This window comes from Phyllobates terribilis, unplaced genomic scaffold, assembly GCF_046119375.1.
Source record: "Phyllobates terribilis strain yellow unplaced genomic scaffold, ASM4611937v1 Scaffold_5__5_contigs__length_657084704, whole genome shotgun sequence".
Lineage (NCBI taxonomy): Eukaryota > Metazoa > Chordata > Amphibia > Anura > Dendrobatidae > Phyllobates > Phyllobates terribilis.
This window is the reverse complement of record NW_027362765.1, coordinates 399,353,769-399,370,057: the sequence shown is the minus strand read 5'-3', so window position 1 is coordinate 399,370,057 and position 16,289 is coordinate 399,353,769. Positions and strand designations below refer to the sequence as shown.

The 16,289-nt window shown below is 41.2% G+C and overlaps 2 protein-coding genes across 3 annotated transcripts in view; one reads left to right on the top strand and one right to left on the bottom strand.

Annotated features, from left to right (window-relative positions):
- Positions 1–16,289, bottom strand: part of DOCK1 (dedicator of cytokinesis 1) — a 412,678-nt gene that overhangs the window by 184,735 nt on the left and 211,654 nt on the right. The window lies entirely within an intron of this gene.
- Positions 1,501–16,289, top strand: part of INSYN2A (inhibitory synaptic factor 2A) — a 62,994-nt gene continuing 48,205 nt past the window's right edge. Inside the window, exon 1 of one of the 2 annotated variants that reach the window (XM_073685058.1) lies at positions 1,501–1,882. Coding sequence is in view for 1 of the 2 variants with exons in the window: in XM_073685057.1 (XP_073541158.1) it covers positions 2,460–2,472 (13 nt within the window). In the remaining variant the exon portion in view is untranslated. Of the gene's footprint in view, positions 1,883–2,329; positions 2,473–16,289 lie in introns of those variants that run through there. The other variant, XM_073685057.1, reaches the window with a different exon arrangement.

The window sequence follows — 16,289 nt, the reverse complement described above, 5'->3', positions numbered from 1 at the left end:
CCTTGGTCGTCTCCCATGAAGTCCACTTTGGATCAAACAACGACGGATGGTGCAATCTGACACTGATGTTCCTTGAGCTTGAAGCTCACCTTTAATCTCTTTAGAAGTTATCCTGGGCTCTTTTGTTACCATTCATATTATCCGTCTCTTTGATTTGTCATCAATTTTCCTCCTGTGGCCATGTCCAGGGAGGTTGGCTACAGTCCCATGGATCTTAAATTTCTGAATAATATGTGCAACTGTAGTCACAGGAACATCAAGCTGCTTGGAGATGGTCTTATAACCTTTACCTTTAACATGTTTGTCTATAATTTTCTTTCTAATCTCCTGAGACAACTCTTTCCTTTGCTTCCTCTGGTCCATGTTGAGTGTGGTACACACCATGTCACCAAACACCACAGTGAGTATCTGTAGCCCTATATACAGGCCCACTGACTGGTTACAAGATTGTAGACACTTGTGATGCTAATTAGTGGACACAACTTGATTTAACATGTCCCCTTTGTCACATTATTTTCAGGGGTACCATCATTTCTGTTCAGGCCTTTTTCATGAGTTTAATTTTTTTTTTAAATTCTGTGGAAGCAGTGTTAAAAAGCAATGGCTGACTTTCATTTGTTAATTTTTACAGATTTTTTATTTATTACTTTTGTCAGATTCAAGTTATTTCTGTGACCATTGTGGGTTTTTCTTTCATTAAACGAGGGGGACCAACAATTTTGACCACGTGTGTAACATTAAACTTGTTTCTTCAAGGGGGAACCTGGGCAGTATGTCCATCTCCTTACAAATGCTGCACTTTTGTCTGCTGCTGTTTACTTGCAAGTTTTCTGCAGGTGTACTCAAGAAAATATATATATTTCACGCGCTTTTGGTGCAGATTTAAAATCGACTTTTTTTTTTCGTAGTTCAGAAAAGCTTTGATTCTGCACTTAAAAACACAACTATTTCTTACATACATTTTGTCAGGCTCCCATGGAAGCCTATAGAAAAAAAAATGCACCAAAACGCACAGTTCAAAAGTGGGCCGGAGTTTCGTTAAATTCAATCCACTTTGTTTGCAGCAGATTTTCTGTATGAAAAAAAACCTGCAGTGGAAAAAAACCTGTAGTATTTACACAAGGTGTGAATACAGCCTTATAATCAGGCAGATTGTGATTGTATATTTTGGTGCAGACCCCTGCAAAAAAAAATGTTTCTGTACATGGCCTAAATTATTCCAAAAACTGCACTTAAATGAATCCAAAAATCACCCAAACATGCACTGAACCTCAAATAAATGCAAACATTTTAAAAAACTGAATAGTAAACCTATAAATTAAAGGTTTTAAAAAATTCTCTAAAAAATCAAATGTCACAAAATATACATAACTTGCTAATTCCACAATTACATGACAAGCACAGGTTGGCGTATAGAGGTCTAACAGCCAATTTAGCCGAAATGAGGAGAGTTTTGCTTGGCAGGACACAAGGTGGCACTCCTTCCCTTGCAAATGCTATAGCAAAAATCTCTATGGTTTTCATGCAGTTTGAGTGGCGACTTCGAGATGGAAGCAGCTTTTGTGTTTCTGCTCTAATCATTCCTCCGGGTTTTTCTTTTTTTTTTTTCTTTCACCCCTTTCCAGAAGAAGAAGAAAAAGAAAAAAAAATTCCTAAAAAAAAACCAAAAAAAAACAAAGCAAGTTTTAATCATACCCCGAGACAACTGCTTTTACTATCACAGCTATCAACTCTCAGGAAGCCAAGGAGATTGCTAGGAATATCTTGCAGCAGATGCTGAACCACAGAACATCCTTCAACAGTAGGCTTGCAGAACTGATCCTAGAGAAATGCCTCAAAGGAGAACTTCACTGTCATTTACTTATTTTTAAGGATACATAAGGTAAGCTCTGATGCCATAACACCCCCTTTTCTGGAGGAAGCTACGCTCTTATTGAGATGTCCATCTGCTTCCCCTGATCTCTCATTGTGCTTTGATTACCCTCAGTATTGACATTGCTAGTGATCTTGATGTAAGGGGTGGTGAATATTTGTCATTTTCGTGGATGGGAGAGTGGGTAAATATTCCCAATTTGAGCATCCCCCACTCTCGGTGTTTGCATTTCCTGCAGAAAGCTATGGCAATAGTACACTCTAGAAGCCCTGCGTAGTAGCCTGGGCTATCTGCTTGCTCTGCGATGCAGAATGCTATTTGCTTATGGAGAGCTGCAATAGATGGCATGTGCTTTATTGATTAGGTCCTATGATGTGGTATTGGGTACACACAGATAGATATCTATAGATTTGCATAGAACATTTCCTGAGCTGCAAATATCTCTATCAGGTGCTATATAGACAGGCTCGCTCCTGGGACGTGAGTGTGTGCGGTGATTGCACCCAGCCTACTCGCTCATACTGGCAGCACGTTGCCATTGTCAGGTGCCATCCGGCCGACTTCGAGGTAATGATCGCTGGGATGAATGGTGACGATTGGTAAGCGCTTACTAGCTCCATCTAATATTTAAGAGCAAATTAGCTAGTGTTTTATTGCGGCGTAATCCCCATAAGGTGCAGTGGCTCCTTCCATCACTTTCCCCAGAATACTCAATGAGCCAATTTCATCTGGCCATCTCTATCCAAAGCGCAGGACGAATACAAATACCAGGCGTCCGCCCCTATAGGTGACAGCCGGCCGATTATTATGGATGGTTTGTGTGACACTGTTGCATGTGGGATTCAGTCCTGCAGATTCGTCAGCACCAAAGCTCATAACTTCCCCCATACAAAAAGGTCTGTGGGGGTGGAGGGTGGGATGACATTAGGGTTAGGTTACCGACTCGAGAGCTGGCCGCCACCACTGTCTATCATACGTACGGCTTCTTGTCACATGACCAGAAATGTAATTAAACGTGTTTATTCCCCCAATCCTATATGATCTACACGAGCATCACAAGAATTCCCTGCCCGAGATTCCTATCCCAAGGCATGGTGCTTTCTCCAGACTTGTATCTGCATTCACAGTCGCTTTCATCTCTGAAATATTCATTACATCTTTTTTTTTTTTTTTTTCTTGTGAGGTTACACTGGAAAATACTCAGGCTTCTGAATTTATAACCATGCAGCAAAGCACCCGGAGCAATGACTTACAGATTACACCATCCCTGGATTGATGGGGGTCAAATAAGTGGAACTAGGCTCATACGCCTCATTTCTCTTTTAATTAATATTTTAACTTTCTTGTATCGAAGCATACTTCCAGTTTGTAACAGCTTGTTCAGTGAATATTATATCTATCTATATAGATAGATAGATAGGATAGATAGATATATATACATATACACACATAAATGTACATATATCATCTATCTATATCTATATCTATAGATCTCTATCTATATAGCTATATATATCTATAGATATATATATATATATACACACATATATATAAAATGATATATTTTTTTAATTTTATATATTAAAAATATATATAAAAATAGAAAATATATATACACACAAACAATAATGACATTTATATATATATTTTTAACAAAAATATATAATATAATATTTTTATACAAAAGAAAAAAAACACGATATGAATATTTTTTTCTCTTATTAATTTCCCCCGTGTAACTACATGTACAAATATATTACTTGTGCATGTTGTTACATGTGGAAAAAATAATTAAATATATCTATGTGTATATATCTCCATATCATACCTATATGCAAAGATACAGGCTGTATACATATGACATTAAGAAAAAGAATAATTAGAATTATAATAATTATGTATACACACCCACCCAATAAATCACAACATAGACAAATATAATATATATAATACACACATACATACAATGTGTACACATTACACACATGCACAATAGCATAAATATTCCAAAATAAAAGGAAGGGAGGAAAGAAAACAGGAACATTTGGCCAGTGGCCATGTTTGCCAAGCAGCCGTTTAATGTGCAGACATAACTTACAGTACAATTTGCATTTTTGCGACAGGTCATTTTGGCGAACAAGATGTGGAATATATTATGACGCATAAAAGTGTACATCACTTTGAGCAAGGTCACTGTGGAGGAAAGTCTGTCTCCATTGCTACTACCAAAAAAAAAAAAAAATTACCAATCCCATTTCAGGCGTATTCCCAGAGTGCTCTCAGCAATGCAGATATTGCAGTTCCGGGTGTAGGAGTGGAGGCATTTTTGCTCGTTGACAGCGAGGCATCTGGAAATGGTTTTTGCAGTGGAAAGTTCCTTGTTATTCCCCAAGAAAAAAATAAATAAAACTTATTATTAAAGTTGACTCTTTGGGAGGTTGATTCTCCACTGCAGGGGCGAATAGGCTTCACCCACTCCCCCACACCTTGTGGACAGGTATTGACTCTTTAGTACATGCAAGAATGCCAAGTCTATCATTAGCTGGTGATGTAGCAGAGCTGTGTTGGTCATTGGGGCTGAATCATTGCATCACAGATAATGCAGTGGATTTACCTGCAGTTGCACGGTGCCAAATGACAAACCCTGCTCTGCTACATTTATACAGACAAGATACCCGACATTTCCAAGGAAACCCTTTTCCACTGTACAGATTTATCTTTAGCAGCTTTCGTCCTTGACAAAGTCATTTATTTCCGTTAGACACGTGCACAGAATATCATCCCGTCTGCGGAGCAGACATGCTCGTTTCCTGCAGCGTACATGTGTGTTTTGGATTTGTTGATACATGAAATATAACGACGTTTCCATTTGTAAGTGTGTGCAGCAATTTGTCAAGTGGCCTCTAACATGACAGGCGTCACGTGAGTCAGCCAAACGCTTGTCAATCACCCGAGATTAGCGACTGGCTCCTGTGCCGTCCTCATAGTGATGACCATAGGGGCAATAATGGGTCAGTGGTGGCTCGTGCCTTCCAAATCCCAGTTCTGCTGCAATGGACATATTGTGCTGGGGAAGAAACACTACCAGATCCAATATTGGTCATCACCCAGCTTTCCTCCTGCCCTGAACGGCACATAAACCTTTACAACAACAGCTCTTTCCTTCCCTCTCTGTTCGGATATGTTCACACATGGCAGATATCCTACAACTTTCCATCCGGATCTGCAGTGTGTTACAGTATTCGCATGCTGCTGAAAAGATCCAGAGATGAAATTATCCTGCGCCGCGGATTTTAAAATCTACGACGGGTCAATTTTCTCTGTGGGTTTTTACTGCGGATTTCACCCCCTTTTGCAATACGGAGGGTGAAAATCCAAGGCGAAACCACGGCCACCCACATGTAATAAGCGCAGATCCGCGTCAAAATCTGCAGTGTAAAATTTGTGTGTGCGAACAAGCCCTAAGTGTCAAAGCTCTACTGTTTCTAGAATCCTATACAGGAAACAGGCGGCTCAGGCTGAACAGTAATGCAGGAATTGAGTGGGTACACAATATATAAAAAAGTGAAAATATTTTAAATCAAAACCTGTACTTCTATGAGCATGCAATGGTGCATTATATGCACATATTTCTTTAAAACATTGGCACAAGTGCACTTATTGTTCTCCTTTATCAGCCATTTCTGCAGATTTCTAACCTTAAATGAAATGCACATAGACTCCTAATCAGATGGAGCAGAGTTCTGCCATCCTCTCATATCGCAAGAAGCCAAACTGGGCTCTGCTACATCTGCACATGAACGTGATCGGTTTCTTGCTTCACCGAGGCCTTTATATTTACTTGTCCTAATGTGAAACGATCAGGAAAGGCGACGTCACACTTTTTATGGCGTGTGCAGGATACATTATGTGGCGTGTATATATTTATATATATATATATTATATTTATATATCCTTGTCCCATTGCACAGGGCTCCAGACCTTGAGGGCATCTCCAACACAATCCGTGCAGCGTGTGTAAGTCTGACTCAGCATTCTGGTCATTAGTAACGTCTGACTCGTTCGCTCCAACACTCTCCTCCTTTCATCGCCTCGAGGACTGGGAGCAATAATCATATGTAAGGAGCACGATTACTTATGCTCCAGCATGCCATTACATGTCTTGGTGGACGTGTCTTCCAGCAGGCAGCAATGCTGAGGAATAGAGAGGATTGTGCAGCTGGATGGGATCTCATATACTCTGCACCATCCGGACATAGACAACTCCGCAGACACAACCACACAATGGTCAGCATGGCGGCCTCAAGAGTGGCCGAGAGGGCCAGTGCATGTAATGGGCACGTGTAAACTTTTGTGCCACCCACCACAGAATTGTAAGTGGTCCAGATGTTTCCCACCACCTTCTCACTTTGTCCATGGGCCTCGTGAGTTATCTGTGGACGATGGGCCACTTCCTACCTGACGGTATCCATGGCTCTTCTATTGATTTGTCAGCCTGGCGTGACATCATGTGCGCTAGTTCGACTAATCTAAAGTAGAGTCGGAGTTGTTGAGACGTAAGAGTCCCTATGGGCTCCGGGAGATCACCGACGCGGTCGATGGACCGGGTCCAGCAAATCAATTCACACCAACTCTAATCGTAATCCAATGTGTCAGCGCTGAGAAATCAAGCTATGAAGCCACATGTAAATTAGCCTACTAGAGCACCAGGGATGTGTCATGCACCAAGCACACCCCAATGCACTTTCAGACAAATATGCATGCGACTTGAAAGCTTGATTTCCCACCACTGGCACACTGGATTACTACAAAAAAATATATGACTGCAGAATAATACATCCCAAGCTCAATGGCCTTGCACAGTAAAAGGTTTTGGATTTTCAGCGCATAAAGCGCCACAATATAAAGAGCACCAGTAGTGGATACCAGTCATATATTGTAACACTGTTTCCCAATGACTGGTACAAGCGCACTTTTATAGGATCTGTCCCCTCTCTCTTGATCCTTCTGTCCCTCTTTGGCCCTGAAGCTCTCTATACGGGCTCTTGGACATGGCTGTTGTCACGTGACTGTAGTTTGATATCCCTAAAGCTAGGGGCACCCTAGCTATCTCTGCTTCCTAGTTTACTTCTAATGGTGAAGTTGCCAGGGCCACGTACCTAGCTGAGCTCCTGAATCAGCCATTATCTGTCCCTTCCCCCACCCAGGGAAGAGAAAAGTAGTTGTATATAAGTATACACCAACCAGACTAACAAGGGTAGATGTACAAGGATAAATGAAAATATCAAATCATACAAAATATGCACTCACAAACAACAGAGTGGAAAACCAGGATGTAAAAGGAAGGAAAAAAATAGGAGAGGATGAGGATATGCACACAGACAAATTACCAAGCAACAGTCTTCAGAACAACTCTCCAAATGCCTCCTCAACAAACACCTCCAACTCCACACCAGGCAGTATGAAGCTAATACTGGCAATCCTGAGGCAGTATATATAGCAGAGGGAGTGGCCAACACTGAACAGCTGAGACCATCAAAGTAGGAAAGCTCCAGAGGCTCTCAACTGAACAGATTAACCCCTGCACTGCTAGCAGAAATCTTCACCATTTAATATGATGGTGAAGTGCTTCTAATCAGTGCAGGAGTATGTGGAATCAGATACCGGGGTCTTCTGGCCCCTCTCTGTCATGGTAAACCCATAACAGCTGTATTACATTTCAGTACCAGTGCTGGGTTGTACAGAACACAAAATCTTCGCCCATGAGAGTCTATGGAGCTCCACGAGATGCATCAGATTTCATAGCTTCTAGGTGAGAATCTGTCCATACCATGTTGCCCATTGGAGGCACCATATAAATGGAGTCCTTGTCCAGACTTCTTACGTCACCATATTGGCGGAGTAATTTTTGTATTATTTCTTTTGCATTGATTGAACTTCTGCCTTTATAATAGTGAAGTTTTCCATTCCATTTCCAATTTTCCTAAACTTGAGCCCATGTTTTGCAATGTGTTATATTCTGGGAGAGTTAGTTGTTCGTACATCAACCATTTGTAGTGTTTTTGGTATAAAAAGTAAAAATTCATCAGAATGCAAATATAGACACTGAGCAAGCAGGGGTAAAGATAGATTTCAGCTCTGTAACCTGCAGAATTTGAGCAGTGGATGGGCATTATCGTGTAGCTGCTGCCATATGTGTAAAAGCAATTCTAAGTATAGTACAATGCAAGTGAGTGGGAATTTACAAAGCCACATTGGCCCAATCTGCAGCCTACCCTTTAGGTCACAGATTTCACCCTTTGCATTCCAAGTCTTGTGGTGTCCCTGACCATATACAGGGTCGTCCACGCGTGTAAGCTTCATTATTGCTGTAGCGTATATCCGCTGTTCGTTCATATTGGGATGTGCCATCTAAGCAGCTTTGTGGGACACTATCCAGGATGATGTCCGCACGCCCTGACAGTCAGCGCCGGCTGGTATGTGGTGGAGTCAGCAGCTGCCAATAATGATGTCCAGTGAATATTAGAGCCGGCTATGACATACAGTGAATATGCTGAGTGTGCAGGTATACGGCCTCAGACAGGACCTGGTATTGATATTTTACTGCCGTCAGCCCAGTACAATGTGGCGTTATACAATTAGTTCTGCTTTAATGTTACTACTTTGATCACCTTGTTACTCATTACCTAAAAGGAATTCTTTAAAGGAAACCTAGCATGAAATAGGGACAGGCTCCCGCGTTACAAACAGCTGGGTCTCCCCACTCAGCCTGATTGACGGTTCTCTCACTATTTGTAGGGAGAAATCTGCCAATCAAGAAGAATGTGGTAGGGAGAAGTCAGAGGGAGCCGCCCACATGACTTTTCCCCAACTATGGCTAGCATAAAACATGGACAGGCTCCTTTGTAACAAAAAGCTGTGTCTTCCTGCCTCGCTTGATTGGCCGTTAATGTCCTATACACAAATGGGGAAAGTCTTGTCAATCAAACTGAGCCGGGTAGGGAGAAGCCAGAGGAAGCCGCCCACATGACTTATCTATCGGTTCCCATAGCCGTTAGACCATGACGTACAGACGTTTGAATTTGGCCATGAAAACAGATCATGATGCTTGACTGGCCATACATGGCTCAGTGGTTAACACAGTTGCCTTAAAGCGTTAGGATCTTAGGTTCAGTTTCCACCAAAGACAACATCTGCAAGGAGTTTTTATGTTCTTATCATGATTGTGAGGGTTTCCTCCGGGTTCTCCGGTTTCCTCCCACACGCCAAAGACATACAGATAGGGAATGTAGATTGTGAGCCCCAATTGGGACAGTGATGATGTCTGTAAAGCGCTGGAGATGGTGCTATATGTGTGAGTAAAATAAATAAATGGGTCTCCTGACCTGAACTCGACAGCCTGATATGAGGTTGTTGAGACCTTGATATACAGAGGTTCGAATTCAGCCTAAGTATCAAGGAGGTTTGTCTCTGTTTCCATCTTCCCATGGTTCACGCAACATGAACTTTAGGTTCTTTTTAATCTGGTCGTCCAGAATATAATTTTTATTTTTTATTTTTTTTTTATTTATTTTTATTTAAAAAAGGGTCCAAATGGAATAAAAAATAAAAATAAAGCAATACTCACTTCCACCAAATTCCTGCAGCTTCTGTTTGGACACATACTGGGTCCTTAATAGTCTCTACCTCCTGGTCCTGTCTGGACACACAGGAAATACCGTAAAATGCTCACGTAGCCAATCATTTGCCATAGCAGCAAACACTCATCTATGGTGGAGTATTATTCTGTGTGTCGGGAGGGACCTGGTATGCGATGAGATCTGGTGTACTGGTGGAGGGGAGTATTACTTTCTAATTTTATTTCACTCCATTTTTGGGGAAAAATATATTGAACAGCCAGACAACCCCTAGAAAAAACTTGTATGCTGGTCAAGGCTTAAAGGGTCAGAGAATCACTCAGTGACTTGAAGACCACCAAAGAGAGAAGTCATGCTCCTCAGGCCCTGCACTTGGCATAACATGGTGTACCAGCATGACCTGAAGTATTCCTTTAAACAGATCTAACAACTAAAACTTTGAAATTTAAGCGAATGTCCATTTGTGGCCTCAAAAATCTACATTCTTATGTCCCATTAGAGAATTTTGAGTCAATAATGGGTCCCATATAACTTTATGGCCAGAGTAGAAAGTGTGACGCTCCGGAAGACCTTTCTTGCATTACACAATCGACTTATTTGAATGTGACAATGTGTAATTCTTTATTTCCCCAGTAGTGGCGCTGCAGGAAAATATTGCCAAGTTTCGCCACAAATTACATCTGATTGCAGGGGATGATCTACTAAACTTAAACTTGTCAGTAGGATCAACCCTCCTAAGCCGTCAGTATGGCTACATAGGTCATAGAAAGATGAATAAAATGATACCTTGGTCCAATGTCTTATTCCAGAGAAATATGCGTTTTTCTTAGTATGTAAATGAGCTGTTAAGATCTGTGGGCCAGACATAGATCTCTCTGACAATCTGTCTCCAGAGCTTATTTTGTATGACAGGGGCATTACCAGTGCGAGACCTGTAATGACTGACAGTCTGCTCTCCTGGTATACATGTCTCACACTAGTATCACCCCGTTCATTTAAAATAAGCTCTGGGAGGCAGATTCTCAGGGAGATCTATGTCCGGCCCATAGATCTTACCAAGAAGAGAAACTGTCCACTCAAAAAAAGGTAGATGGCAAGTTAGAGAGCTGGAGAATCAGGACAGCTCCTGGACATATTAGAGTGGTATGTTCACCAAAACTATCTTTAACTTGTTTTGGGGGAGTGACTGCATCAACACTATGCTTTTAGTAGTTTTTTTGGGGGTGGGGCGAAAGGAAAGGTTTGAATTAAAGGGTTGCTCCGCTATTTTTATACTGATCTTTTGAAGGGTCATCAATACCAGATCAGTGGAGGTCCGACAGCAGATACCCCTAATGTTCTTAGTGCAGGTGGCCTCCAGATGTTAACAGATGTGGAGCTGAACAGCACAGATCAGTCAGCTCTGTAGTGGCCACGGCCGGGTAGATTTGCCCCCGTGCGAATGAATAGGAGTGGATCTGCAACTCAGATGACGAAGCTGTGCTGTCACCGGCACTCAGAACAACTGATCGGTGGAGGTGTCTGGTGTGGGAACCCCACCGATCTGATGATGATGACAAATCCTTATAATAGGTCATCAATATAAAAGTATCACAGGAGAGTCGCTCATTGCACGTTTCCATCCAGGCGATTATCTACACCAATGCCGTTAAGGAGATTTGTTATTTAAAATCTGGAATCTCTAATTTGCCAAAATATAAGACTCTTCCCCACCCCGGCAGTCACAGACTTGTGTGCGTCTCGCTTTCTCCCAGGCTGATGCACACCGTGGGCTTCCTGGAAGTTGCAGTTGGGGAAATCTAATGATTCGGAGCGTAAAAGTATCCATGATAATCAAGAAATAAAATACGGAATGGGTTTATAATAGCACTGAGGAAGTCAAAAAGAAAAGAAAAATATATAGCTCAAAAGATTTAGTAGAGCGGCGTCCGTCCTGCAGAAAAGTGATAAAAAGCGCACGCGGCTTATCAGAGGCCTTCTCACATGATTTAACGATTATCTTGCTTTTAGTGTCACCTGTAAACTGTATACAGCCTTCCATTAATCTGGCTGTTTGATAAGAGATTTTCTTCTCTCCTGTCATTCAGAGCAGCTTACGCCTCTTGAAGCCCTCCAAACACCAAGCCAAACAGTTCCCCGAGCTGATAAAACACCGTATGAAGCAATGGGGGGCTCGATACTCCATCATGGCACAGATACCATTTCAGATTTTGTACTATAGAGATCGGGACATTAAAAGAGAACCAGGAACGGTGTAAAAAAGCAGAGAACGGTGTAACAAAGCAGGGACATTGCCCGGAGGGTGAACTCATTTAATGCCACAGAGAAAAGTATTTTCAAAATGTATAGATTCAATGGGGTTTCTTTAAAGAGGTATTTCCATCTCAAATATCCTATCCCAATATCTAGTAGGTGTAATAATGATAATATTAGCAAATACCTCCAATTAGAAATATAGTATAGTCCTTCTGATTCGCTATGTCGCTTACCCCATGTGCAGGGCATTACAGTAGTTTAGGTAACCACTAACAACTAACTGTCACTTTATGAGTGGTCATAATTATGGATACCTAAGCTACTGCAATGCCCTGCACATGGGGTAAGCGACATAGCGAATCAGAAGTTCGATACTACATTTCTAATTGGAGGGATTTGCTATGTCACTTACCCCATGTGCAGGGCATTGCAGTAGCTTAGGTATCCATAATTACCACCACTCATATAGTGACAGTTATTTAGTTGTTAGTGGTTGTGACCATGGATACCTAAGCTACTGCAATGCCTGCACATGGGGTAAGTGACATAGCGAATCAGAATAACTATACTATATTTTTAATTGGAGGTATTTGCTAATATTACTATTACACCTCCTACATATTGGGATAGGATCTTGGATAGTAAAACCCCTTTAAGATCAATGTCATCGGTGATATCCGGAGGGTTTACTAAGGAGCTAATGATCACAATGTGTTGTACAGAAATACAATAAGACCTAGAGGCAGACTGACCATTTGGGTATTTGGACAATGCTGGAGGGGAAAAAAAAAATTCATCAAATACAATTTATTAACAGTGTGAATGCTACCAGTCCTGAGAATTAAGAGGCTGCAGCACTAGTTTAGTTTTTCGCCTGCACAGAAGCGCCTTTGTCCATCTTCTGTGCAGGGGAACTACCGTTGAACTGAATGGTGCCAGTAGGGACCACAGCTGACTGCGGGAAAACTCAGAAAGGGACTTTGGAGGTGGACACCGCGCTAAATCAGTGATTCTTCGAGGTCAAACCCTCGTCAATAAAAGTAATGGCAAATCCTAGCAATAAGTCAGCACTTTACAAAAAAAAACAACAACACAAGATGGCTTTCTCCTCCTTCTGGCCTTGTGTAATTCCACATGTTGGGAACATGTGTTGGGAACAGTTGTATTATCAGGCTTTCTAAATGATTGTATGCCGGATTTAAGGGAATCTGTCAGCAGGTTTCGGCTATGTAATCTGAGAGCAACATAATCAGGGTCTCTGCCCCTACATCCCAGCAATGTGTCACTTACTAGGCTGTGTTTTGCCATTTCAATAATATGTTTTATCAGCAGGAGATTATCACTACAGGACTAGGTGTCTCGTGCCTCCTGGTCCAACCCTGCCCCCAGCACTGATTAGCAGCTCTGTCACTATACAGTGTACACATAAGTAAGCCAATCAGTGGTGACAGCGGGGTTATACAGGGCTCAGCATTCAAGCTGTGCTAGAAAACTGCAGCAGAGAAAACTGATTATTACGTGCAGCAGTTGTGATACAATCACAGTTTTCTCTGCTGCAGATCTAGCAGAGCTCAAAATGGTGAGCAGTGTATAACCCTGCCCACACCACTGATTGGCTGCTTTCTATGTACACGATATAGTGACAGAGCTGCTAATCAATGGTTTGGGCGGGATTATACAGGGCTCAGCATTCTGAGGTCTGCAGCAGAGAAAACGCTGATTGTATCACAACGGCTGAACCCAATAAACTAAGTGATATATCACTAGAATCAGGGTCTCTGTCCCTACATCATTCTGTTGTCAGATCACATAGAAAAAAAACTGCTAACGGATTCACATTAGACTACTTAAGAGTGTCTGCAGTCAAATGTCAATAGACATTCAAAAACTCTCTTTAAAACATTTTAGGGACGAATCAGTTTTATTATAATAAAAGAGGAGTAATATTTTTTACCTGCAGGAAACGTAATTGAACAGCGAACTAAATATGGATACCGGTGTGACTAGTCTGAATACGATGCATAAAGCTGTAAACCCGGCTTCAGATTCTGGGATAATTGGAGGAACATTATCACCAATCTGACATTCTTGCTCCAGAATGAAAAACCTTCCTAGTTATGTAGTAATAGTGCGGCATGTCCTTACTGCAACATGTAACTAGAAGGATCTGCCATGTAGGAGTCTGGGAAAGCCCAGATAAAGCCCCTGTGGGAACTGCACTACTGACCTTATTAAAAGGGGTCCTGGAAACAAAGATTAAAGACTTGTTTTTCGATTTTAGGTAAAGAATGAGATGGGATTTTTTACAGGCAGTCAAGAAGTATCTAAGATGCAGGTAGTATATTTTACTGACTAGCTGATTAGAAGAATATAGTTGTAGCGATACTAAAAGGGAATCTTTTCTTTTTTTTTTAATGCAAATGTGGGACATCGCCGCTGTAAAAAACTTCCATAATTTATAGGAATGTTATACCTAAAATGCAGCGTTATCAGAGGAGCTGCTGATGTTATTTGAGGTTTTATCAGTATAGGATAAAGAGTGACCACAGGAGCCGGGATTCTTCTCCACTACCCATCAGTAACCACATCATGCCATTGAGGAACATTAGAAATCGGACTACAAGGATTGGTGGGCTGCGATCCCTTATTTTCAAAGATTTGCTGACTAATTTCAGGCCAAAAACAGACATGCTACATTATAGTCATAGTACTACCAACACGATGTATGACACGATACCGCCATACACTGCGCATGACAATACAGCCACACACTGTGCACGAAATTGTATCAGTATACACAGAGCATGAAATAATACCACCATACATGGCACATGAAATGATACCACCATACAGTGTATGAAATAATTCCACGTTACAATGCCTAAATACCACCATACAGTGTATGAAATAATTCCACGTTACAATGCCTAAATACCACCATACAGTGAATACATGATATTACCAATCAGAATCCAATGATAATGGAGGTGCATACATTGCCTAAAGCAAAAAGGTTAAAGTAATACTCTCTGGCATCTTTCACTGAATGGACTTTTGCTACTTTAGGGTCCCTTCTGCACTTAGGATTAATCTCGATGTCTCTCCATCCTTTGTAAGATGAAGGCAAGGTGGCCTTGCCTGAAGATGAAATTTCGGGGAAAATGTCCCATTAGCAGAACACTAAAAACATTAAACATCTAGTAGTTGGCTCGTCTTGTTTCATGTGCGTTTCCTTGCATTATTAGAAGGTTCTTCGGGCTCCATCGCTGCGGTCTGAGCTGTAGAAGGGCTGGCCTTGCTTGACTGTGGAATATAAATTCCTGCTTGGTCAATACTAAACAGTCTCTGGGGAATGTGCTTGTCACTACAGATGTGCACGGACCACCGGGTCTAGATTTACATGCAGGTAAAAGATGGAATAAATTTTGCATTGTGCTTTTTTCCTCCAAAAAAAAAAAAAAATCTGTCATTAGCTTATTCTGCTCTATTAGACATCTGCATGTCACAGGGCCAAATCCCCGACATTTCTCTGCCCCAATATCATTACATTGAAGATTTGATTTCTTGTTTTTTTTTTTCCTATCATTCCTATGTTCTTCTTCTACAACCCCTGGCAAAAATTATGGAATCACCGGGCTCGGAGGATGTTCATTCAGTTGTTTAATGTTGTTGAAAAAAAGCAGATCACAGACATGGCACAAAACTAAAGTCATTTCAAATGGCAACTTTAGGGCTTTAAGAAACACTACAAGAAATAAAGATTAAAAATGTGGTACTCAGTAAGGGTAATTTTTTTCAGACCAAGCAGAGGGAAAAAATTATGGAATCCCTCAATTCTGAGGAAAAAATTATGGAATCACTCTGTAAATTTTCATTTCCAAAACTAATACCTGCATCAAATTAGATCTGCTCGTTAGTTAGCATCTAAAAAAGAGTGATCACACCTTGGAGAGCTGTTGCACCAAGTTGACTGACATGAATCATGGCTTCAACACAAGAGATGTCAATTGAAACAAAGGAGAGGATTATCAAACTCTTAAAAGAAGGTAAATCATCAGGCAATGTTGTAAAAGATGTTGGTTGTTCACAGTCAGCTGTGTCTAAAATCTGGACCAAATACAAACAACAAAGGCAAACATACTGGTAGACCAAGGAAGACATCAAAGAATCAAGACCGGAAACTTAAAGCAATATGTCTCCAAAACAGGAAATGCACAATGAATGGGAGGAAACTGAGTCAATGTCTGTGACCGAACTGTAAGAAACCGCCTAAAGGAAATGGGATTTACATACAGAAAAGCTAAACATAAGCCATCATTAACACCTAAACAGAAAAAACAAGGTTACAATGGGCTAAGGAAAAGCATTCGTGGACTGTGGATGACTGGATGAAGATCATATTCAGTGATGTATCGCGAATCTGCATTGGGCAAGGTGATGATGCTGGAACTTTTGTTTGGTGCCGTTCCAATGAGATTTATAAAAACTACTGCATGAAGAGAACATGCAAATTTCCAGTCATT